This window comes from Pyrus communis, chromosome 16 (genome assembly GCF_041283825.1).
Source record: "Pyrus communis isolate YQ-2024b chromosome 16, ASM4128382v1, whole genome shotgun sequence".
In the NCBI taxonomy this organism is placed as follows: domain Eukaryota; kingdom Viridiplantae; phylum Streptophyta; class Magnoliopsida; order Rosales; family Rosaceae; genus Pyrus; species Pyrus communis.
Window position 1 is genome coordinate 778,900 of NC_142580.1, and position 25,252 is coordinate 804,151.

At 35.0% G+C, this 25,252-nt stretch overlaps 3 protein-coding genes across 3 annotated transcripts; 1 reads left to right on the forward strand and 2 right to left on the reverse strand.

Annotated features, from left to right (window-relative positions):
* Positions 1 to 231: 231 nt before the first annotated feature.
* Positions 232 to 3,687, forward strand: LOC137731996 (transmembrane 9 superfamily member 3). The gene is made up of 7 exons (XM_068471271.2): positions 232 to 524; positions 658 to 698; positions 1,045 to 1,630; positions 1,739 to 1,876; positions 1,963 to 2,119; positions 2,217 to 2,701; positions 3,147 to 3,687. Exons 1-7 carry the CDS (start codon positions 373 to 375, stop codon positions 3,364 to 3,366), a joined length of 1,779 nt encoding a protein of 592 aa, XP_068327372.1. The 5' UTR covers positions 232 to 372; the 3' UTR covers positions 3,367 to 3,687.
* A 3,250-nt stretch (positions 3,688 to 6,937) lies between these two features.
* LOC137731748 (D-galacturonate reductase-like) lies at positions 6,938 to 8,949 on the reverse strand. Its single transcript, XM_068470941.2, has 4 exons — positions 8,526 to 8,949; positions 8,030 to 8,273; positions 7,753 to 7,932; positions 6,938 to 7,479 (listed from the first exon to the last, which is right to left on the reverse strand). The coding sequence occupies exons 1-4, from the start codon at positions 8,843 to 8,845 to the stop codon at positions 7,267 to 7,269; spliced, it is 957 nt and encodes a 318-aa protein (XP_068327042.1). The 5' UTR covers positions 8,846 to 8,949; the 3' UTR covers positions 6,938 to 7,266.
* An 8,888-nt stretch (positions 8,950 to 17,837) lies between these two features.
* On the reverse strand, positions 17,838 to 19,692 carry LOC137731749 (D-galacturonate reductase). Its single transcript, XM_068470942.2, has 4 exons — positions 19,280 to 19,692; positions 18,766 to 19,009; positions 18,480 to 18,659; positions 17,838 to 18,269 (listed from the first exon to the last, which is right to left on the reverse strand). Exons 1-4 carry the CDS (start codon positions 19,597 to 19,599, stop codon positions 18,057 to 18,059), a joined length of 957 nt encoding a protein of 318 aa, XP_068327043.2. The 5' UTR covers positions 19,600 to 19,692; the 3' UTR covers positions 17,838 to 18,056.
* Between the last annotated feature and the right edge of the window lie 5,560 nt (positions 19,693 to 25,252).

The window sequence follows — 25,252 nt, forward strand, 5'->3', positions numbered from 1 at the left end:
TTTATTATGAGACTTCACCCACTCCTCAATTCTCTAGATAAATAATATCATTGTTTAAAAAAAAATATAATGAAAAATACTTGAAAATTTTGAGTTTTAACGATAAGGACAAAATAAAAGCTAAAGTGAATAGTACCAGATTTGACTTTTTAGTATAAAAATATGATTTTTCGTTAAAGTGAATAGTACTATAGATTTTTCGTTTAAACTTCCAAAAATAGAAAAAAAAATAGATACATTCGAAACTGGAAAAAAAAATAGAAAAGAAATATATTATCCGGTTGCTTCAGTTGTTCGTTCGTGCATTCTCTCACTATCTCCAGTTGAAAGAATATCACTTGCATCTTCTTTTTCTTCTTCTCCGTCCGGACCATGAAGATGAACCTCCCGCCCATTCTCCTACTCGCGGCTCTAATCGCGTGCACTGCCACTCACGTCAGATCCGACGCCTCCGACCACCGCTACAACGAGGGCGACGCCGTCCCCCTCTACTCCAACAAAGTCGGGCCCTTCCACAACCCCAGGTAATCCTATCAAAGCTCTTCCAGATCTGACTTCCGATCTGGATTTCGACCTCCATTTTCTGAAATTCTTCATGCAATTTCTGATTTTTTTAAGATTATTAATCTGTCTTTGTATCTGTTTGTTTGGTTGCAGCGAAACGTATCGTTATTTTGATCTGCCCTTCTGCTCAGCAGGTTTTGCATCTCAAACTTTTTGCTCTTACATTCTCATTCAATATGCAATTGTGTAAATTTTAGCTGTGACATCCAAAAAATGTGCATAAAATTCTGAAATAGTAACTTGTCGTGAGGATTTTTCACTTGGAATTTCTATTTCGAGGAGTTAAAATGTTGGGAACTTGGGGATAATTGTCCCTGTAAACATTTTCGATTGATAGAGGCAAAGTTTTGGGTTTTAAAATTAGGATAATGATGCAGCTCTTGATTATGGCTCTGTTCGCGAAATTTGTTTCGTGATGCATTTGCTGTGTTATTGTCTCTTTTGGTTATTAATTCGGCGGCGAATGAATGTAAATGTTAGGTGATGTGAAGGAGAAGAGGGAGGCGCTCGGAGAGGTGTTGAATGGAGATCGGCTTGTTAGTGCTCCTTATAAGCTTGAGTTTAGAAAAGATAAGGACTCTGAGGTTGCTTGTACAAGGAAGCTGACCAAGGAAGAAGTTGTGCAGTTTCGAACTGCTGTGAAAAAAGACTACTACTTCCAAATGTATTATGATGACTTGCCCATCTGGGGCTTTTTGGGAAAGGTTGACAAGGAAGGAAAAACTGACCCGAGGGAATACAAATATTTTCTTTACAAGCATATCCAATTTGATGCTCGTTACAATAAAGATCGTGTGATTGAAATCACCGCCAAGATGGACCCTCATTCTGTTGTAGACTTGACAGAGGACAAGGATGTTGATGCGGATTTCATGTACAGTGTGAAATGGTCGGATACTAACATTCCCTTCGAGAATAGAATGGATAAATACTCACAGTCCTCTTCACTGCCACATCACTTGGAAATCCATTGGTTCTCAATCATAAATTCATGCGTCACAGTTCTCCTTTTGACGGGTTTTCTTGCAACGATTCTCATGCGAGTCCTGAAGAACGATTTCATGAAGTGAGATTTAATTTCTGATCCCTGAAAACCTGATGTTTTCTGAAAGTCTCCGGGTTTTCCGTTTAGAATTAATTGTCACTTATTATATCTGTTTAATTTTATATTAAGGTATGCGCAAGATGAGGAAGCTGCTGATGATCAAGAAGAGACTGGATGGAAGTACATTCATGGTGATGTTTTCCGGTTTCCCGAGAACAAATCTTTGTTTGCTGCAGCCCATGGTTCTGGAACCCAGCTGTTCACTCTGTGAGGATCTTATTGCAATTTTTTTGGTTATTAAATGTTAGTAACTTAGTACTAATGCTAATGTCTGGCCTTCTCTTCATTTCCAGCACAATATTCATTTTCATGCTGGCATTGGTTGGTGTATTTTATCCATACAACCGAGGAGCTTTATTCACTGCGCTTGTGGTCATATATGCTCTTACTTCTGGCATTGCGGGATATACTGCAACTTCTTTCTATTGTCAGCTTGAAGGAAAAAACTGGGTAAGTCAATATGGATTCTGTTTGCAACAATTGCAGGTTATAGTTTATGCTTTTAAAGTGAAATGGAATCATTTAGTTTCCATTTTCTGGTTGACAGGTGAGAAACTTGTTACTTACCGGGTGCCTTTTCTGCGGGCCCCTGTTCCTGACTTTCTGCTTCCTTAACACTGTTGCAATTGTTTATAGTGCAACTGCAGCTCTTCCTTTTGGTACTATTGTGGTAATTGTCCTTATTTGGACATTGGTAACATCACCATTGCTTGTCTTGGGTGGTATTGCCGGGAAAAACAACAAGGCTGAATTCCAAGCTCCCGTCCGCACCACAAAGTATCCTCGAGAAATTCCAACTCTTCCATGGTACAGGACGACCATTCCTCAGATGGCAATGGCAGGGTTTCTCCCCTTCAGTGCAATATACATTGAACTTTACTACATATTCGCCAGCGTCTGGGGTCACAGGATCTACACAATCTACAGCATCCTGTTTATTGTATTTATTATTCTTTTGATTGTCACTGCCTTTATAACTGTGGCTTTGACATATTTCCAACTTGCTGCTGAAGATCATGGGTGGTGGTGGAGGTAACAAATCTTCATAATCTTGCTTCTGTTGTAGGTTATATTGCTTATATTCCCAGAAGTTAGGTTTAGTTTTCTGCTTTGTTTTTTGTTTAATGTTTTCTAAATTAAACTTTTTCTGTAGATATGGACCATAAAATTATACAATGAACAAAAGCAAAAACAAATAAGATACAAGAAATGCTCATAATGTGTTTCGAAGTATGAAAATTTCTGAAATTCAATAGATGAAGTTGTTTGGTACTAATGATCTTTGGGGTTTCAAGTTGTTTTCTCTACAATGTTATATGCTTTCAGTGACTAGTGTCATTACATTTGAGTTATGACTGTGAACCCATCACTTCGTGACTCTGTGAATCCGTATAGCAGAGCATATATTTATTGAATATGTTTTCCTCTTTCTGTGACTTGTGTGGCTGGACTAATGAGTGTTCTTGATTTGTGACAGGTCCTTCCTATGCGGTGGATCCACTGGCCTCTTCATCTATGGTTACTGCTTGTATTATTACTATGCCCGATCAGATATGTCTGGTTTTATGCAAACGTCGTTCTTCTTCGGTTACATGGCCTGCATTTGCTACGGCTTCTTTCTCATGCTTGGCACCGTAGGTTTCCGCGCTGCTTTGCTGTTTGTTCGTCACATTTACAAGTCCATCAAGTGTGAGTAGGTGGTCGGTTGATCGTTCTGTTGAATAGGTTGTCGTTTATTCCTTTTTTAGCATAGGAAAAAGTCGTGATTTTTGTTAGAAGGTAGGCGAGAGGGTGCCTCCAGAAGCAGAGGAAGCAGCGAGCTTTTTCGAATCAAATCTTTCGAGGCCTCTGTTGAGCGTTTGCTTCAGGCGTTGGGAAAATTTGGGGCAATTTAGGGTTTGCCTTAACTATTCTTCACTAAATGTATGTAATAGAATAGAAGCATTAACGTGGAGGAACAGGAGAGCTTGTTGTATGGCCACATTTTACTTAGAACTCTCAGAAATGACTTTCTTCCATATTAGCTTGCCCTTATTCTTTTGTCTAATTGTACATTTGTGTTAAGCATTTTCACGAATTACATTCGAATCAAATAATCGATGGAAGGAAGGAATCAAAGCTACATTTTGGATGCACGATTGCTCTTGATTACATCTAATAATTGACCAAATGACTTGTTATTTTCTAAGACGAGAATATGAAAATATAGATTTGGCAAACGGGTCGTGCTTATTGTGTTTGTATTGTTTTCGTGTTATATCCGTTATTTCGTACTTGTTATCTTAACGATCGTGTTGTGTTAAACCTGTTATCTTAACAGGTTCTTTACAGTGACTCGATAAAGACTTAACATCTGAATGGTATACCGGTAGGGTAAATAAAACAATACAATGGCTACCATACGCAAATGAATTCCACGAAGTTACTCTAATTACTCTCTAAATTTCTAATTATATTATTTTACATGTATTCCAGCGGATAATACCTTCCTGTCCACTCCAGTCATAAAATCATAGTTTGTAGCATTCATTACATTTTATTTTGACTTGGCGATTCCAAATTGTTTGTTTGTCCCACAGCGAAAATGAGAAGACAACCACCGGCGCCCCACTTGGGCGAGCAGTAGTTCTCATTTGAACGTACGCAGCCGTGCGGTGAGCGCAGAGCGAATGTGGCTAATCTTGTCCAATCCTCAGTCAAAGAATAATAGAAGATGTCAAGATTCTGTACAAGCGGTATTGGGTGGGAGAGGATCGACAGATACATGTAAAGAACGAAGCAGTCATAACGTACATGAACCGTCGTTTTTCCCTTGGCTTTGGCAATGTCTTCGAGGACATGCGACCCTAAAACACTATTGTCTCCCCCATTGACTGTTAGCTGCACCCAAAAGACAGTCAGCTGTAACTTGGGATTCCCTTTGCCCTACGGAACTCTCTCAATTTCTTTATAAGCCAAGCTGGGCTCACCTCCAGCCACAGAAACTATTTTCAACTTTGGACGATATTTTGCAGATATGACGCTTGAATGAGAACTTAAAATATAGACAGTTTAATCCGATTGTATGTATATATATATATATATATATATATATCCATATAAATAAAGGATAACTAATGAAAATGACTTGAAAACTTTGAATTTTAACCAAAAAGACAAAAATGTGTTGTAAGTGAATAGTATCAAGAGTGACTTTTTAGAATAAAAATGTCCTTAACGTGAAAAGTGAACAGTACCATGAGTGTTTCGTTAAGAATTCTAAATGATCACACTTGGTTGAGAGCGGGAGGGTTTTTGGAGATGGAAAGGAGGTCCTCGAGCAGATTGCAACCCAAGTTACTGACGCCAATGCCCCTGGCATGGCCGAGTCTCTTGCATTCTTCCATGCCTTCTCAAACAGACTTGATATCAAGGGTTACACCATCTCCTTTTCAGCAGTCATACCCTTCCCCTTTTTGTCAAATTTGGATGGCCGGTGTATTAAGTACATATCCACGTACTCGACGCCATCGTCAAGTATTAGAAAGTTGTTTAAAATCGGAAACAATTACCAAACAAGTGGAGAAATTTTTAGTTGTGACGGAAATACAGATAGTACATCAAGTGTTTTTATGTAAGTGATGAAAAATTTTAATTTTTAAATTATTAACCTTTTAACATGCATAATTCACCATTTATACAGAAACACATGATATACCATTTCGTGGGATGGTCACACTAGAAAATTTCTCAGACAAGTGGAAGGACAATTATTAGGGGCAATGGTGGAAGGACAATCGTTGATTTTTAAATATAGTGAAAGCAATGTCCACGTTGCATATATTGAGCGGGGACCGTACAAAGAGAATGGCAAGACGTAGCTGTCATTCATCTTATCTTTTTGATTATTATGTTTACAAGCGATTTTGAATGAAAAAAAGCCAAAAACAAGAAGCTGCAAAACTTAACTTTGAAAAACTAGCTTTTTTTCACATCTGTTTTATATAAAAGGTTACCAAACATTATAATAATGCTTTTTTTTTTTCAAAAGCACTTTTACAAAAAAGTTTACCAAACACTCTGTTGCTTTATTTCACAGCCGCTTATTCTCACAGTACAACAGAAACAACTTTTTTTTCAAAGCACAGCAATACCAAACCAACCCTAAGAAGAAATAGAAAATTTTTAACCCCGAACATGCGCAATGGGTAAAAGAAAATTATCATTTTCATCCAGACAATCCCGAACACACAAAATACACTCTCCAGTCTCCGGTACCTTCACTTCTAGTATCCAACATAATATAAAAGTTAATTGAAGATTGTAAAACCAAGCCAATGAGCTTCACATGTACGGATCCAAACGAACTCTGTAATTAAAAAGCACAAGAATTTATTAAGCTTTTTAGCCAAAATGACCATTGAGATTTATATAATACATCACTTTGGTCCTTGAGATTGTCCACTATCCATTATTTTGGTCATTCTGTTAAAAGCTCCGTTAAGTGTCCCGAAGCTCTTGGCCGAAAGTTTGGGCAATTTTCAAAGCTTCGTAACTCAATCGGTTCTTAACCAAATTTGACTCATAATATATCAAAATGAAGATCGGAAAGTGTAGAACAAAATTATAACTATTTGGAAGCCCAATGGTTGCCGGAGATGGCAGATAAATAGCTTGAAAGGTGACTGGTCCACAGGAAAACTGGAAAACTCGCAGGAAATTGGGTAAACTTTAAACTTTCATAATTTCTTCATTACTAAATGAAATCGAGTGATTTAAAAAAGAAAATCATACTTCTCAAAGAGATGAAGATAATGGTATCTTGACAGCTAATTCACCGTGTTTTGGCCGAAAAATGGCTCGAAAGTGGCTAACTCGAGACCAAGACAGCCAATTTTGAGACCTTTTTTTGGCCACACCATGGTAATTTAGCCATCTACAAAAGTACCATTCTCTTCGTCTCATTGAGAAGTATGATTTTCGTTTTTAAATCACTCGATTTCGTTCAGTATTGAAGAAGTTATGAACGTTTAAAGTTTACGTAGTTTCCGGCGAGTTTTCCAGTTTTCACGCAGACCAGTCACCTTTCAGGCTATTTTTCGGCCATCTCTGGCAACCATTGGGCTTCCAAATAGGTATAATATTGTTTTACACTTTCCTATCTTCATTTTGATATATTATGGGTCGAATTTAGTTAAGAAACGATTGAGTTACGATGCTTTGAAAATTGTCCAAACTTTCGACCAAGAGCTCTGAGACACTTAACGGAAAGACCAAAATAATGGATGGTGGACAACATCAAGGACCATTTCTATTGATTTTCAATCTCAAGGACTAAATTGATATTTTATGCAAATCTCAAATACCATTTTGGCTAAAAAGCCAATTTATTATGCCTATGTTCAAGATACGATATAAAATACATAAAGAACGTGCAAAAGTTTGACCAGAGCAGATGCCGAAAGTTCCAAACAACTGTAGAACTTACAAAAACTTATGAAATTCTGAAAGAGAACGAATACACTCTAACTAAGAGTACGGGCGACCCTAGCTAGCTATATCAAAGCCCTCGCGGATGAAGTCATCAACGAAACGGTCAGAAATGATCGATGGATTGATCATAATCCAGCATCAATCTGGAGCACAACGTCATGCGGTCCCATAATTGAGGCAAAGATGATTGTTTTCTGTTGAGGAAGGCGACTAATCTCGTCTAATTCCTCCTCAGTCAAGGACCAACCGAAGATGTCAATGTTCTGATTCATTCTTTCCTTATTGAAGCTCTTTGTTATCAAGCTCACCCCTTGTTGGTACACCCATCTCAACGCTATCTGCATATCATTAAAAAGAAAGGAAAAATTAACTAGTGCAATGCTAAGCTACGTCTATGTATTATGTGTATATAATATATATTAGGGCGAGCTGGCAAATTAAACAAAGCTAGTTGTCCTAATTGTTAAGGTTTCAGAGATGGTCGGGTGGTTCACTGCTAATTTAAATCAATGTATATATAGTGTCCTAACTTAGTTGCATGTGTATACTGTGAAACCATTATTATAAGAGAATTTAACTTCATGAGACATTCAACACTGATTAACTAGCACCTGAGCAGTTGTTTTTCCTTTGGACCTGGCAATGTCTTGAAGGACTTTTGTGCCTAAAACTTTGTTTTCTCCATATCTAGTCCCGGATGCACCTAACGGGGAGTAGGCCGTCACATGAATGCCCTTTGCCTTACAGAACTCCCTCAGTTTCTTCAGCTGCCAAAGCGGGTTCACCTCCAACTGTGTATTTTGACATACAAATTAATTAACATATAAAATATATAGCCTTAGGCATGCATAAAAACTAACTGATTATAAAGTAGGAATGTATATGTACTTGGTTGACGGCGGGAGGGATATTGGCGATCGAAAGGAGGTCCTCAAGCATCTCGGAAGTGAAGTTACTCACGCCAATGCCCCTCGCAAGGCCCAGTCTCTTGCATTCTTCCATGCCTTCCCAAACCGACTTGATATCTAAGGGTAGCAACACCCCCTTTTCCACTGGCATAGAGCTCACCATTTTCCCAAATTTGAAGGGCCAATGTATTAGGTACATATCCACATACTCCAATTGCAGATTCCTACATAATTCATTCATGATTAAAAAAAAAAAAGAAGTTAATTAGCTAGGGTTTCAACTTTCATTTAGGAGCTGTTTGATAAATATTTCATTTTTTCACTTTATCAGAAAACTAAAATTAAAAGCTACTTTTGTGAGTTTTTAAAATTGGAAATTTGAATCTGAAAACTAAAATGTTATCATATGAGCCCTTAATATTATGAAATATGAATTGATTGATTGAACTATAACTTTGTCATACTATCATTTAAACCTTAAACTCATGTTGATGGCAGGCACTACAAGGTCTCTTTCAGCAAAGCTGGCAAAAAGCTTAGTGGTGATGAAAAGCTCACTCCTAGACTTGACGAGTCCAAGACGGAGTGCTTCAGCTATGGCTTCCCCGAGATCTTGCTCTGACCCGTAAATGAAGGCCGTGTCGAAGTGGCGGTAGCCCGCTCTGATGGCTTCAAGAATTGCAGCCTTGGTTGTTTCAGGGTCAACTTTAGGGTATGATGAAGTCCCCATGCCGATCACTGGCATCGTCATGTCACAAGAGCTCAGTGTTACCTCAGGAACTATCGTTGGCGTCATTACTAACTAATTAATGGACGTCGATCGAGAACTTAAGCTTACAAATTATCTTCAAGAATTTAGATAGAAGTCTATGGAATTAGAAGATATCCTGGTCTCCAGTTGTAACAATATCTTGCGTTTATATAGGCATGCACCTGAACAACGAGACAAAAATACTCTTCAATGAAGATTTTTCAGTGTATACGAAACACAAAGTAATTTTACTATATGTCGTAATATAAGTAAAAAAATATTAAAAAAATATATTTTAAGAATAAGACGAATTAAATATATTGTCTACCTATATTATAACACGTAACATACTACTTGTATTGTCCTTTCATATACAAATTTATGCTCGTCGATGGACATGCACGCATGAAGACGCAGTTAGCCAACACTACTGACCGAACAGCCCGTGCAAATTTCTACTCGTCGATGGACATGCATGCATGAAGACACGGTTAGCTAGCATTACTGACCAAACAGCCCAATTTCTCAACTCCCTTCTCCCTCTTCCATCTTTGTAATGAAATAAGTTAATAACCTTGACTCATTTTTATGGTCAATAATAAGCTTTTCCTTTGATGGCCAAGAGTGAATAATAAACGTGCCTTTGAAGAAATTCATCAACCAAATACGAATTAAAATTCGAAAATAAACTGCGATCTGTTTTTTCAGGTGTTCAAATTGTGGGATTTTGCTTTCACAAAACGTGCGTTGTATATACGTGTACACATCCACATCTGATCTAATATTTTATTGCAAATATAAAGTTTAAGAGACCTCTTTCAAAAGTGATTTTTTATGAACTCTTTATCACTTTATATTTTTGACATAATAATATATAATATTAATACGAAAATTAATGTAAAACAATAAACCGTAAAAAATTCTTACTTTAAAAGAATTCCTTTAGCATTTCTCAAGTATTAAATCATGCTTCTTCTGTTTTCATAAAGAGTCATGACCCATCGACCAGGGCTCTGCCCGGACAAGACAACTGGGCTAGCAGAGACCTAAACTCTCCAATGGAGCACGTGAATACTTTATTTTGTGTAATATATTCACTAATCAACCACCGTGAATAAATACATGTACGCTATGACTTGACCTTTAATTTCGTGATAGAACTAGAATGAAGAATAAACTATTTAGATAAGGTGAAATTAAACAAATTGTAATAAATAAATAAAAGTTCGAGAGATTATTTTTATTAGGAACACAAATGAAGCGGGTGTAAAATATTACGCTGTTTAGTTTCGTAATTATAACATAAAAGGATTGCAAGTAAAAAAAACGGAAGTGAAAGAGTATTGACATTATTGCTTTCAGTTATTTTCTTTTTTGCAGTGTGTAGTGATCACACACGAAGTGCTCTTTAAATAGAGTCACTCCCATAAAAACTTACAAAGATGAAATGAATGTTCTTTGACAAACTTCATACAACAACAACAACATGATCACTATTCTAAAGTCTTTTCACCTTTTGCCAAAAACATGAGGGCATTCACCCCCACAACTTTTACAACACAAATGAATTTGTCAAGCGGCAGTACTATTATTTTCTTCAACAAAAGTAAAAGTTGTAAGAGGAGATCTTACACCATCAAGAGTATCAATATTCCTTTGTATCCTCGAACCAGGAAATGATACTCTCCGAATTTCTTCATTCTAATCCATCAAATTAGGGGATTTGTGTCGCTAAAATTTGATCAAACGGTTATAAATAGGGGTTCATTTTAAAAATTATAATAACTTCAATTGTTGGATCAAATTTCAACGGCATATATGTTAGACCGAGTCAATCTTATTAGAAACTCATCTCCGAAACAAACTCTTCATAGGATAAGATTGCTAGGTCATGTTTTAGTTTGAATAGTTCAAAGATAAGTTTGTTTTGATTTTGTATTTTGAATTCAAAGTTCTCCGTGTAAATAGGGTATTCAAAACCCTACTTGTAATCTGAAATCGATGTGTATAAATATACTGCAACCCATCATTATATGGGTGTGCAACTAAGCTGAAAACCTTAATGTTCTAAAGTTTTACATGGTATTGAGCCCTACAATCTTAACGACAAACGATCCAATTTTTTTTTCCAACCCATCGTCGCTTCCATGGCTGAAAACAACAACACCAACCACCACTCAAACCAATCCTTCCCCCCTCCCCGCTGCTAATACTTCCATCACCTCTTTCTCTTCCGCAATGACCAGTGTCGTTAAATAAATCAATAAGGAGTTCATGTTCAACTTTTTAGCACTAGCGTAAAGTCATAAATCATAGCCAACGGAGGAGCTTTTATTGACTTCCTTGCTAGACTAGGTTTGACCGTTTCATATTTCTAATTAGGCTTTTTAGCCTAAATGGTCATTGAGATTTGCATAACTCCTTATTTGGATCCCTGAGATTTGAAATCAATAGAATTGATCCCTGAGTTTGTCCACAATCAATCATTTTGGTCATTTCATGAAAAATCTCCATTAAATAATGATAAAATGATAAAAATACCCTCAATTTTGGTCATTTCATTTTGACCTATTGTTTATTAAATTGAAGGTAATTTTATCATTTTGATTCTTATTTAACATAATTTTTTATCTAAGGATCAAAATGATTGATGGTAGACAATCTCAATGACCACTTCTATGAATTTCAAATATCTGAGACTAAAGCGAGGAGTTATACAAATCTCATATACTATTTTGACTAAAAAAAAAACCTAATAATGGAGACTTCAGAACAAATTCAGTTGATGAGCATTAACGATCAAGTGATCCTTTCTCCTACGTATCCATTAATCTTGTGTTCACTTTACAAATAATGGATACAATTTTAGGAATCGTCAAATTAAAGTCGTATCTTCTAAGTGACTCATCTCTTTTGTGTTAGAGCTATTAAGTAGAAGAAATGGAGCTTAAGAATGCAGATAAATAAGCAGAAGAAGAAGACTGTATTGTATTTTTCACAAACGAAGCTATTACAAGTGAATCCCAAATGATCCCTTTACAGTGCTTTTTATAGTAACTAATACCATTTCACAATTACAAAAATACCCTTATAACTAACACGACCATCCAACGTGTCGGGGTTGTTTTCTGAAATAATGCATGCTAATTAAGCTAGGCTTCCTTTTCATTTGCTGTCTACTGCTATATATTAATGCATGCTGAAATATTGGTTTGTAGACTTTGAAAGAAAGAATGCATGTTAATTAAGCTAGGCTTCATTTTCATTTGCTGACTGATACATTAATGCATAACGAAATATTGGTTTGTAGTCTTTGAAATAGGAGATAATGACAAATTTTTGGTCAGTGCGGACACATTCACATCCCTGCCCATTCAATCATGTGGTCCTTCGCTCTCTGAGAGAGAGAGAGAGAGATGCACAAAAATGCAGCAAATTAACCATCTCCTAGCATCTTACAGACTTACTCCAAAGTCTTATTTTTACATTTCTTCTATCTTTGGTTCAGATACTCAAAGTCAGCATTGGTTGACGGCTTGGCAATGTACATATAACGTACAAAGAGTACACTTTAATTATCAGATTTAGTATAAGACCATATCCAACCCTTTGAGTTCAAATCTAACATTTTAAACCTAGAAAATGGTTTATTTGCTCCAACCATATTGGGTTAAATTTTTAACCCGAGATAGTTAAAGAATGAATTTAGGCTAAAACTTTTTTTCAAAGTGACTTTAAAAAAAATAAGACTTATGTAAACTATCGTAATTTATTTTTATGGATATTTTAACTTAAAAATATTTAGATTTTGATAAATATTGAAAAATCACATGAAACAAGAGTTTTTGGGTGAATTTTGATTTAAATTTTTTTTTTTCAAATTGTATTAGCCGTTAGATTTAATTTGGGGCAGTTAGATCTTTCTTTTACTATTAGATTTTGATCATATTGGATCTCAGCGGTTAGATTTAATGAATTTATAAATTAAATTTTAACTTAAGATGTTATTCCTTTTTTTTCAATTATATATGTATAGATAGAGAGAGTCTCCTCTCCTTGATGGATTCTTCAAATATTTTTTTTGAGAGACAACTTGTGGTGCTCATTTCATAACTTTTTCTATTGATTTAAACTGTTTATATTTTAGTACATTATACATAGATTATCAGTAATGTCTAATATAGTGTTGATTTTTTTATCGTTTGTCCAAAAATACAAATTTCTATATATACTTTACATAAATAGGGTAAAAGTTGTTTGGTACTAATGATCTTCGGGGTTTTCATAATGTTATATGCTTTCAGTGACTAGTGTCATTACTTTTGAGTTATGACTCTGTGAACCCATCTCTTCGTGACTCTGAATCCATATAGCTATACTTATTGAATATGTTTTCCTTTTTCTATGACTTGTGTGGCTGGACTAATGAGAGTTCTTGATCTGCGACAGGTCTTTTCCCATGCGGTGGACCCACTGGCCTCTTCATATATGGTTACTGCTTGTATTATTACTACGCCGGATCAGATATGTCTGGTTTTATGCAAACGTCATTCTTCTTCGGTCACATGGCCTGCATTTGCTACTGCTTCTTTCTCATGCTTGGCAGCGTAAGTTTCCGCACTGATTTGCTGTTTTTTCGTCACATTTACAAGTCCATCAAGTATGAGTAGGTGGTCGGTTGATCGTTCTGTTGAATAGGTCATCGTTTATTCCTTTTTTTTATCATAGGAAAGAGTCGTGATTTTTGTTTGAAGGTAGGCGAGAGGGTGCTTTCAGAAGCAGAGGAAGCAGCGAGCTTTCCCGAGTCAAGTCTTTCGAGGCCTCTGTTGAGCGTTTGCTTTAGGCGTTGGGAAACTTTGGGGCAATTTAGAGTTTGCCTTAACTATTATTCACTAGGTGTATGTAATAGAATAGAAGCATTAATGTGGGGGAACAGAAGAGCTTGTTGTATGGCCACATTTTACCTAACTCTCTGAAATGACTTTTTTTCCATATTAGCTTACCCTTATTGCTTTATGTAATTTGTCCATTGATCTTTTTCAATTCATTTTATCTGATAGCTGAAAATAGAAAGAGGTGTGTGAGAGGTAAAAATGGGTTCGTGGGTAGCATCACCCTCTAATAATTGACCATATGACTTGTTATTTGCTAATACAAGAACCCGAAACCATGAGGGGAGGCTTTTGGAGAGGCTCCTCTAGCTCTAGCAAGAAGGATTCGAACTTATAACCAGTTAGTTAACACCTGAAATCTATACAAATAGGGTAAATATTACAATACAATGGCTACCATACTCAAATGAACTCCATGTAGTTACTGTAATTACATTCTGAATTTCTATTTCTTCCTCAGTCAAAGACCAATCGAAAATGTCAAGATTATAATTCATTCTTTCCTTGTTGAAGCGTTGTGTTACCATGCTTTAATGCATGCATTGTTGAAGCGAGAGAATCGAGAACACGTAAAAAAAAGTACAAGTACAAGTGATATTGGGAGGGAAAGGATCGAAAGATATATGTAAAGAACGAAGGAGTCGTAACGTACTTGAGCCGTTGTTTTTCCTTTGCTTTGGCAATGTCATCGAGGACATGCGACCCTAAAACACTATTGTCTCATTGTCTCCCCATTAACTGTTAGCTGCACCGAAAAGAGAGTAAGCTGTAACATGGGATTCCCTTTACCTTACAGAACTCTCTCAATTTCTTTATCCGCCAAGCTGGGCTCATTTCCAGCTACAAAACATATTTAAATTTAAATCTTCAACACAACCAAATATCGTTTGATGACATAACAATCTTGAACTTTGGACCATTTTTTTGCAGGGATTCTTCATTTTTTTTTTTTTTTTTTTTTTTGAGAGACAATTTGTGGTGCTCGTTTCGTCAGTTTATATATTGGTACATTATACATAGCTCATCAGTAATGTCTAATATAATGTTGAATTTTTATTGTTTGTCCAAAAATAGGGTGGAAACCATAAAAAATGGTGTTACTTATTATCAAGTAAGAGGTTTTAGATTTAATTTGTAAGGATGACGAGTCAACACATTATCTATAATAGATTGATTGTGTAGCTTAGTCTAAATCTTTTTTCTCTTGTAATGTAAAACATCGTTATATGAAAAAGTTCGGATAGAAGTCAAAGTACATACGTATCAATTTAAATACCCTGGATTAAAGGAGCAAGCAACGGTGTTCAAAAAAAAAAAAAAAAAAAAAAAGGAGCAAGCAACTAGTCATGGTCAATTTATTGATATACATGGGATGTGCGGGCAACTCATTAGTCAACAAAAGGCGATACTACTATTTTAAACTTGTATATGGACTAGAATTCTTTTCCCTTCTCTTTCCATTCCCTTTCATTCTCTTCTTTTTTCATCACTTTCCATCCCCTCCTCTTACATTCTCTTATTTTATCTTTCTCTTGGTATAAAAAACTAATATAAGATGTTGACGTGATTTAACTATGACCGTTCAAATAGGAGGAGAGGGAAGAGGAGGGAAAAAAAAGGGGAGAGAATCCTACTCCCTTGTATATACAAAGTGTGTGTAAATTTTTTTTATTTTTGTTTTTAAAATTGAAGGATAGAGAAAGAAAGTGAGATAGAATGTGAGAGCGGAGATAGAAGTTCATTTTTTATTTTTCAATTGTTTAAAATTAGAGATGTTAAAATCACATGTAGATGAGACTTAAAAAAAAAAAAACAAAATTTTGTCTTGTAAAATTATGTTACTGACCTTAACTTTTTTGTTGTGATAGAAGACTAAATGGTTTTTTTATTCTCTTTTTGTTAACAAAGAAGATTCTATTAACTTGTAGTTTAGAAACATCCTAAGTTGAAATCTCATATTTATAAGGGAGTTTTAACGAAATATTTCCGATACTGTTCACTTTTAACGAAAAATGACATTTTTATCTTTCTTGGTACTATTTACTTACACATTTATTTGTTATTTTTCATTTGAACTAAAATTTTTGATTAGTTTTCCTTATTCATAAAGATGAATTTTCAGGGGAAAAGTATGCACATATCACCGATGTGATGCTATACATATTATGCACATATCCCTGATGTGATGCTATACATATTACAAAGTGGAATTATCCAGTTCAAAACAAAACAAAATAAATAAATAAATAAAAAGTAGCAAGGCAATAACCATAAAAAGATTTCCAATTTGGAGGGGATTGCATGCTTCCATCGAGACATTCGTCGTAAGTTTATCAACAGTCGTTATGATTTTGAAGAAAGTTGAGATTTTACGTATGAGATAACTTGTTCAGATACAATGAAAAAAATTAAAATTCTAATAGAAAGTCAATTGATAATATAAAAAATAAATCAAATACTTATATATAAGTACATGCAATTCTTTTTTCTTGATGCAGAATTTTTCTCAGCTGGTTTGAGGTGCATGGCCATGGTTTGGTTTCTGTCACTATTATTAATATATTAATAGTCGAGACTTGAGAAAATAATATGAGGTTAGAAGCAGGCTTACGAGCACAAAAAATAGACATTGACAAGTAATAATCAATACAAAACTAGAAATTGCTTACATAATTAGGTGGATATCATTAATCCAAAACAAGAAATTGCTCACATAATTAGGTGGAATAAGTTGACAGAAATGATTAGATGGATATAAATAGACAGACGAAATTGCTTACATTAATTTATATGTTGCGTGGTCATTAAAACTAAATACTTATTGTGTTTAAAAATTGAGTAATATTATTTATATCATGTTTTTATATCACATTTTCATACAATTTTAGGTGGCATTTGATGTGGCTAATTAATCAGAATTTTAAATTTAATTCATTATTTAATAAACTAATGATTAAGAAAAACTAGTTAATTAAATAATGATTATGGTATACGAGAAGTACTTACTTTTCTTGGGTTTTGCAAATTTTTCAAATAATATGACTGTCCACATCATATGCTACCTAAAGTGGTATAGAAATATAATATAAAAACATAGTATGAATAATATTACTTTTAAAAACTAGCAGTTTTCTTTCCACTTGTACCCCTAATAAAATTCAAGCCCAATCGATTTTTAACTCAATTACTTTCAATTTTTCTTTTCTTTTTGAGTTCAAATTAAAACAAAAATATTGGTAATTGAAAAAATAAAAAGAATGGCAGACCCTTCGTAATTTCATGTCCAAAAGCATCAAATCCAATTCAAGTCTCCGACGAAGCCTATTTTGGAAGCATTTCAGATTTTACATCAATTGCATCAACCGCTCCGCCGAAATCACCATAAAAAACGATCCCAAGAACTCCGGCTACGCCGTGAAGTCCTGCGCTACCAGGAAGTTTGAGCCGTGACAGGAGGACGGGCATGGGGTTTGGGGAGAGGAGGTGGAGATAAAGAGGACGGAGGAAGAGGAGGATGAAGCAATTGTGAAACCGACTGGAATTCATAACTCGAACAATTATGTTCGAAGGATTCTTGAATGTGACGTTGATGTGGAAGATGTGGAAGATGATGATTGAATTTTCATATGTCTGGGCGAGGGAGATGTGGAAGATGAACAGGTCTCCCAAATTTTTTATTTTTTTCAATTACTAATATTTTTGTTTTAGTTTCTGAAACAGTGGAACTTGCGGGAATAATAAGAATAATACTTGGCTATTAAAGATGAGTAGGAATTTCTACTCAAAATTCTTAGTGTTTTAATTACAGAGCTTTGTGTTTATAATCATAATCGTTCATATTATGAATTACACTGTAAAGATCATATCTGCAAAAAAATAAATTAAAACTAAGGTCGTTTAGTCAATCTATTATAGCAAACACATAGACGGTTCGTAATGCTTTTACTAATACCATTTATTTGTTTTTAAACAGTTTAATGACTAAACAACCTTAGTTTTAATTGATTTTTTGCAGAGACGATCTTTATAGGGTGATTTATAATATAAACTGTTCTGATTATAAACGTGAAGTTGTATAAATTGACAATGAACAATTTTGAATTTTTTTGAATAGGAGTTTCTATTCATTTTTGAGTAACCAAGTATTGTTCGAAAATTAATTGAATATCTTATGGAACTTCCACTAGTAAACACACACACATATATATGCCGAAAGTTCAAACAACTGTGGAACTTGCGGAAACTTATGGAATTTTGAACAGCAAAAGAAAGAGAAAAAGAATACAGTATAATTAAGAATAAAAGATAAAAGAGTACGGGGGATCCTAGCTAGGAAGAAGTGAAGATCCGAAATGAAGGATTGATCATAATCCAGCATCGACCTGGAGCACAACATCATGCGGTCCCATAATTGAGGCGAAGGTGATTGTTTTGTGTTGAGGAAGACGACTAATCTCGTCTAATTCCTCCTCAGTCAAGGACCAACCGAAGATGTCAATGTTCTGATTCATTCTTTCCTTATTGACGCTCTTTGTTACCAAGCTCACCCCTTGCTGGTACACCCATCTCAACGCTATCTGCAGATCATTAAAAAGAAAGAAGAAAATTTATATTAGGTGGCAAATTAAACAAAAGTAGTTGTGCTAATCGTTAAAATTTCAGAGACGGTTCAGCGGTCCACTACTAATTTAAAACAATATCATTTTCTAATTCAGTTACATGTGTACCGTGGAACTATTCATTATAAGGGAATTTAACTTCGTCTTCAAGACATATTAACTAGCTACCTGAGCAGTTGTTTTTCCTTTGGATTCGGCAATGTCTTGGAGGACTTTCGAGCCTAAGACTTTGTTGCCTCCAAATTTAGTCCCGGTTGAACCTAACGGAGAGTAGGCCGTCACATGAATGCCCTTTGCCTTACAGAACTCCCTCAGTTTCTTCAGCTGCCAAAGTGGGTTCATCTCCAACTGTATAGTTTAACTTACAAATGAATTAACAAATAAAATATATAGCCTTATACATGCATGTATATATAAAAAGATAACTGATCATAAAGTAGGAATGTATATGTACTTGGTTGAGGGCGGGAGGGATTTTGGCGATGGAAAGGAGGTCCTCAAGCATCTCGGAAGTGAAGTTACTCACGCCAATGCCCCTCGCAAGGCCCAATCTCTTGCATTCTTCCATGCCTTCCCAAACTGATTTGATGTCTAAGGGTAGCAGCACCCCCTTTTCCACTGGCATAGAGCTCACCACTTTCCCAAATTTGAAGGGCCAATGTATTAGGTACATATCCACATACTCCAATTGCAGATTCCTACATAATTAATTCATGATTTATAGTGTTAACTAACAGCAAACAAAAGTTAATGAGCTAGGGTTTCAACTTTCATTTGGGAGCTATTTCATAAATATGTGGTTTTTCAGTTTTTATTTTATCAGAAAATTTATAACTAAAAATTGAAAGCTATTTTGTGAGTTTTTAAAATTGGAATTTGAAACATGAAATGTTATCAAACGAGTCCTTAATAATATGAAATATGAATTGATTGATTAAACTGTAACTTTGTCATACTATCATTCCAACCTTAAACTCTTGTTGATGGCAGGCACTACAAGCTCTCTTTCAGCAAAGCTGGCAAAAAGCTTGGTGGTGATGAAGAGCTCGGTCCTGGACTTGACGAGTCCAAGACGCAGTGCTTCAGCTATGGCTTCCCCCAGATCTTGCTCTGACCCGTATGCAAAGGCAGTGTCGAAGTGGCGGTAGCCCGCTCTGATGGCTTCAAGAATTGCAGCCTTGGCTGTTTCAGGGTCAACTTTAGGGTACGATGAAGTCCCCATGCCGATCACTGGCATCGTCGTGTCGCAGGAGCTCAGTGTTACCTCAGGAACTATCATTGGCGTCATTACTAATTAGCGTATACGTCGATCAAGAATTTAAGCTTTCAAATAATCTCTTCAAGAAATTAGAGAGAAGTCTATGGAATTAAAAGATATCTTGGTCTCCACTTGCACCATTGTCTTCCGTTTATATAGGCATGCACCTGCGTAGACCATGTCATAAGTCATTTATTTAGTTACAGTTTATGGTTTGAATGTCATGATGTGTGATGGCTGCGGTTAAAAGACTTTTCTTGGTTTTTGGCCTACCAGAATATGTCGTCGTAGTCGTATATCCGGAAAAAAAAATGTAATGCAAACTACTAAATCAAATAAACAAAGTTATGAATTTTGTTGCTAGCCTGTCTTTTTACATTTATTTTACAAATTATATATCATCTTATTTAATTACTGATTATGGTTTAAATGTCATGATGTGTGATGATTGCGGTTAAAAGACGTTTCTTGGTTTTTGACCTACCAGAATATGTCGTAGTCGAATCTATCCGGCAAACAAATGTAATGTAAAATACTAAATCAAATAAACAAAATTATGAATTTTGTTGCTAGCCTAGCCTTTTACATTTCTTTAAAATTTGCTTGTACAAATTATACATATCATCTTACTTACTTATGAATTTGTCACTTAATATTGAAGGTTTGTAAGTAAGAAATTTTAAATTTAACTCACGTGATTGATAAATTTGATACTAAATTATTATGACAAACTCTATTGTGTGACTTTGCTTATCCACATTGATCTCACTCTTAAGTATAAATATAATTTTTTATTAAAAGAAAATTTTATGAGCATATAAGTGTGTGTGTGTGTGTGTATATATATATTACCCTAGGACTATAACTCAATAAGATAAAGATATCGTGCGAAAGAAAAGAAATATTGTCAGTGCGTAGAAACATATTCATTATGCTATCTTAGACACATTTTCAGCTGGACTGGCTGGATATGATTTGTTACCTTGGCTTGGATCGAAGATCAGGAGGTGGCCGATTTGGTGTTCGAAACGTAAAAGTAAGTAGATCGCACATTGAAATTAGGTATGTCATACATGAAAAATCAGGTACAAGCTCGAGATCACCAAGGGAGGTTGTTAATTACATACTTGGAACAGTTATAGTACTTATCATTCTTATTTCATTTTTATTCATAACTTTTCTCTTTTTAAATAAGTAAACATGTTCGATTATGAGAATCAGTAATTACACAAGTCGCTCACCAATAACAGATAAATAATGTTAATACTGTGAGCATGAGGTGTTGTACCAAGTATCTAAGATACGGATTGCAGTATTATTAGACAATAATGTTTTAAAAGTTCAAATTTGAATTGCTTACTGGCATCGATGAAATTTGTATTATTTGAAAACAATGTCTTAGAAATTGAAATTCATATTATCAGACAATAATGATTTAGAAGTTGACTTGCTTACTTTGAATTTGAATTATTATTGCGACCTACGATTTTTTGCAAAGACTTGAATATGTAAAACAGAACAGTCCAGTTGAAGAATTAGTAACATGTAACTATCGAATAAAGATGTTGGTTCTGGCTCGAATATGAAACGAAAACTCAAAATTCTCAATCTTTTTCTTACCCTCTTTTTAGTCAAAGCGAGAGATTAATTTATTAGACAAATTGCCAGTGCAAATAGAGAAAGCTGGAGGAAAAAACTACATAAATATTTAGTCTTCGAACTACTTCATAATTTTAATCCTTCTTGACTTATTAGAATTGGATAACTCTATTGGATTCAGATAGTTTTCAGACTTAAGAGGAAGCATGAATTATTTCAATAATGCATGTCACTTAATAATACGATCTAGTTGTGTTTCTTTTCACTTGTATGTGAGAAGTTTTAGATTCGATTATCGTCAAAGATGAATTTGAACCACATTATATATTGCTAGCTCATTATGAGGCTTAACCTAACCCCGTCATTTTTAGTGTAAATGATATCGTTTGTTAAAAAAAAAAAAATCAATAATGCATGAGAAGGACCCTTCGTAACCAACTGATTAATTAAGGGTGGTGCTATCACATTCTCATTTTTAATTTTCACATACTCATCCGATCATACTGTCTAAAATTTAAAAATATGTAAATAAAGATAAAATGAAATATGTGAATACACCACCCTTAATTAATTGGCAGTTAAAAAAAAAAATGTGAAGCATTACCTAGCGACCAAGGCGTTGGAAATTCGTAGAACAAATACGATTTCTGTTGTGTTGTTTATTTGACTGTTTCTTAATTTTGTCTTATACCCTCGATTTCCAATTTTCCAACCCATAATGTACGCTCGTTGAACAGTCAAACTCCTAGACGCGTATAACGAGTCAACGGTACTTTTCAATTAGAGATTTTTCACTATATTCGAATATAAAAGTAATTCACAATATGTCATAATGTAAGTAAATAAACATAAAAAAAATATAGGGTTAATTTCAGTTTATTACCTTAAAGTTTTATGGTTTTCAACATTTAGTATATGAAGTTTTTTTCATCCTAGATTGGTACCTAAAGTCATAATTTTGGAACATTTTTATACATCTCTTAAGGTTGTTGTTAAATCAACCGTTAACTGATGACGTGACGCCACGTGGGCAATGACTAGGCACCATGTGGATGTTAAAAATAATAATAATAATAATAATAATAATTAAAAAAATTTATATAAAAAAAATTTATATATTAAAAAAAAAAAACACCCCTAAAAATACACTCCAATCCGCAACCACCCTTTCAATCCCCATCTACACATCCTGCAATCCACCCTCACCGTCAGTGGCGAAGCCAGGAATTGATGAGGGGAGGAACAGATTTAAAATGGTGCATGGTTAAAAAATTATGGAGACAACAAAATCAGTTTCGATAGTAGAAAATATTTAATGACGTTCATGATTTATCAATATTAATTACGAACTGTGACAGTATGACGAACTTAGTGAAAATAAATTCAAATTCTTGTACTCTATGACGAATTTAATAATCGAGTACATTTAAAATATTATAATAATTTAACCTATTAAAAAAATGCATATCTTTTTTTTTTTTTTTTTTTAAATAAAAAATCTAAAACAAATTTAGAATGAAATCAGTTCCAACTCAAAAGGAAAAATCAAAGCCTTCAAATCAGCTCCTATTCGATATCGAAATTATTAGAAAAGTTCTAGCCTTGAAATCTTTAAAAAAAAATCCTACGACAAAGAAGACTAGAAGGATGTTAATTGTTCACGTGCTACTAAACGACATATAAGGCATGGTCTCCTGCTATTAGTATTTTAATAGAAACTAAATGCACCGTTCTACTTTGAAAAAAATTTCTTTGCCGTCCCAAACGACGTCGTTTGGCCTGGGTTTGAAAATTGAAAACAGAAACACACCAGCACTGGACTCTGTTGCAGAGCACCAAAAACCAGAGAACCAGACGGAATTGCTCACTTCCGACGGGACCAGAGGGGCGAAATCACCGCTCCTGGCCTTGATTTCCAGCGAGGGAAGGGGCGACCTTGCCCCTCTGTCGCTTCGCCCTAGCCACCCTCCAATCCAACCCCATCGCCACCAGTTTCCTCCACCGCCTATCTCCGCTTCTTCTCCTTCTTCTTTGTGGGCGCCACGTGGATATATAACCCTAAAAGCTAAACCATAAGGAACTCTTTCTGGGTTTCTGAGATCAAGGCGAAGAGATGTAATCATCCTCCTTCACTTACCCACCTCCCCATGTGACTTTGGTTCTTATAAATCTCCCTCGCCCCTAAGATATGTAATCAAATTACAACAATTAATTACAGTTTTTCAAGATTTGAGTTTTTCTTCCAAAACCAAATCTTGGAAATGGGGTCGATTGGTATCCAGATTTTGGTCTGAGATTTTTTAGGAACTGAGAGTGTCAAAAGACTCTGCCAATGGAGCGCTTACCAGTTTCCTCCACCGCCTATCTCTGCTTCTTCTCCTTCTTCTTTGTGGGTTCTAGGAGCTGCGTGTCGGGTCTGACTCGGAATAGACTCGGGCGGAGGAGGAGAAGGGAAAGGAAATGGGGTTTTTAGTTTTTTTAGTTTTAGTTATTTAATTATTTAAATTTTTTTTAATATTCATACGGCGCTCAGTCATTATCCACGTGGACGACACGTCATCAGTTAATGGTTAATTTAACAGCAACCTTAACGGATGTATGAAAGTGTTCCAAGATTGTGACTTTAGGTACCACTTTGAGATGAAAAAAATTTCATATACTGAATGTTGAAAACCAAGAAACTTCAGAGTAATAAATTGAGATTAGCCATGTTATCTACGTATGTTATAACACATAATATACTACATTGTTTTGCTGATACATATACAAATTTCTACCAGTCGATAAACATGCACGCATGCATGCCTGAAGACATGAAGTTAGCCAACATTACTGACCAAACAACCCAATTTCTCAACTCCCTTCTCCCTCTTCCGTTAATTTCTTTGTAATGAAATAAGTTAATAACTTTGATTCATTCTTTGGTCGATCATAAGCTTTTTCTTTGTTGGCCAAGAGTCAATAATAAACGTGACCTTGGAGAAATTCATCAACAAAATATGAATTAAAATTCATCAACCATTCTTTGGTCGATCATAAGCTTTTTTTTTCAGGTGTGCAAATGGAAAACTTTGGATTTGGAACCCCTTTTCCCGGATTGTGGGTTTTTGCTTTCACAAAGGTGCGTTGTAAATAAACCATGCTTCTTCTGTATTTCATGTAATCAATAATATTATTATTAATTATACATCAAATTAGCGTGGGGAAAGAAATTTTCAAACTTCGATCGTGACTCGTGAGTATATAAATTAATTATGCAAACAACTTTTTCGCCAAATGGAAATGATGCGGTAGTATCTTTCATATATTCAAATAGAGCTCACTCTGTGGATGTCATTTTCTTTCAAAAGTAAATAATATTTATACTTTTGTGAGCAATGTTGCGTTATCATTGAACAATTGAATATTGTTATGCTAAGTACTAACCGTAAGCAGAAACGTTATGCTACAAGGGACGTGGGTTCACATAAAAATCCAGTCAGCATCGTGATCTTGATGATTCGTTACCATGTAATCAATGCCACGTCAGCTTAAGTTGTTAGAATGTTTGTTAGGCTTGACGTTATAAGCTATGATAAGGAAATATACTACTACACAAACTTCTCGATAAGTTTTTGAACTATCTTCTCAGACATCACAATTCTCAGCTTAGCACAAACCATACTCTAAATAACCATAAAACTCAAGAATCCATAACCATTGCTCCAAACATATCCAAAGTTGCGGAAAAATCAAACCCAATAAAAGAGACAAAACAGAGTTTCAGTGAAGCAGATAGACTAGAATTAGACGCTGCAAATGATAGAACACCACCAGTGTCATCATTTTCTCCACTGGTTTCCTCCCAAGCCCATAATTAGACAGATTTGGCTCACATTTGTCATCTAACAATATGTAATCTTGGAACTAAGTCCCATTTCCGAAGATTGATACCTTTGATATAGCCTATGCCAGGAATAATAAGAATTGGACCAATGACACTGCTAAGGCCAAATTTGTAAGTTTTACATTTTGAGGTTATGATAAACATTCTACTTTAGTTATATGATTGACGTTGTATTAAATTGTACTGTCTTGACTACAT

What these genes read in the sequence shown, in the direction of transcription:
- LOC137731749 (XM_068470942.2), bottom strand. Translation starts at nt 19,599, where the DNA reads ATGACGCCAATGATAGTTCCTGAGGTAACACTGAGCTCCTGCGACACG. An exon ending in GCCATCAACAAGAGTTTAAG is followed by an intron (nt 19,010 to 19,279) that starts GTTGGAATGATA and finishes TTAATTATGTAG; the next exon opens with GAATCTGCAATTGGAGTATG. An exon ending in TCCCTCCCGCCCTCAACCAA is followed by an intron (nt 18,660 to 18,765) that starts GTACATATACAT and finishes TAAACTATACAG; the next exon opens with TTGGAGATGAACCCACTTTG.
- LOC137731996 (XM_068471271.2), top strand. Translation starts at nt 373, where the DNA reads ATGAAGATGAACCTCCCGCCCATTCTCCTACTCGCGGCTCTAATCGCG. An exon ending in GGGCCCTTCCACAACCCCAG is followed by an intron (nt 525 to 657) that starts GTAATCCTATCA and finishes GTTTGGTTGCAG; the next exon opens with CGAAACGTATCGTTATTTTG. An exon ending in AGCTTGAAGGAAAAAACTGG is followed by an intron (nt 2,120 to 2,216) that starts GTAAGTCAATAT and finishes TCTGGTTGACAG; the next exon opens with GTGAGAAACTTGTTACTTAC.
- LOC137731748 (XM_068470941.2), bottom strand. Translation starts at nt 8,845, where the DNA reads ATGACGCCAACGATAGTTCCTGAGGTAACACTGAGCTCTTGTGACATG. An exon ending in GCCATCAACATGAGTTTAAG is followed by an intron (nt 8,274 to 8,525) that starts GTTTAAATGATA and finishes TGAATTATGTAG; the next exon opens with GAATCTGCAATTGGAGTATG. An exon ending in TCCCTCCCGCCGTCAACCAA is followed by an intron (nt 7,933 to 8,029) that starts GTACATATACAT and finishes CAAAATACACAG; the next exon opens with TTGGAGGTGAACCCGCTTTG.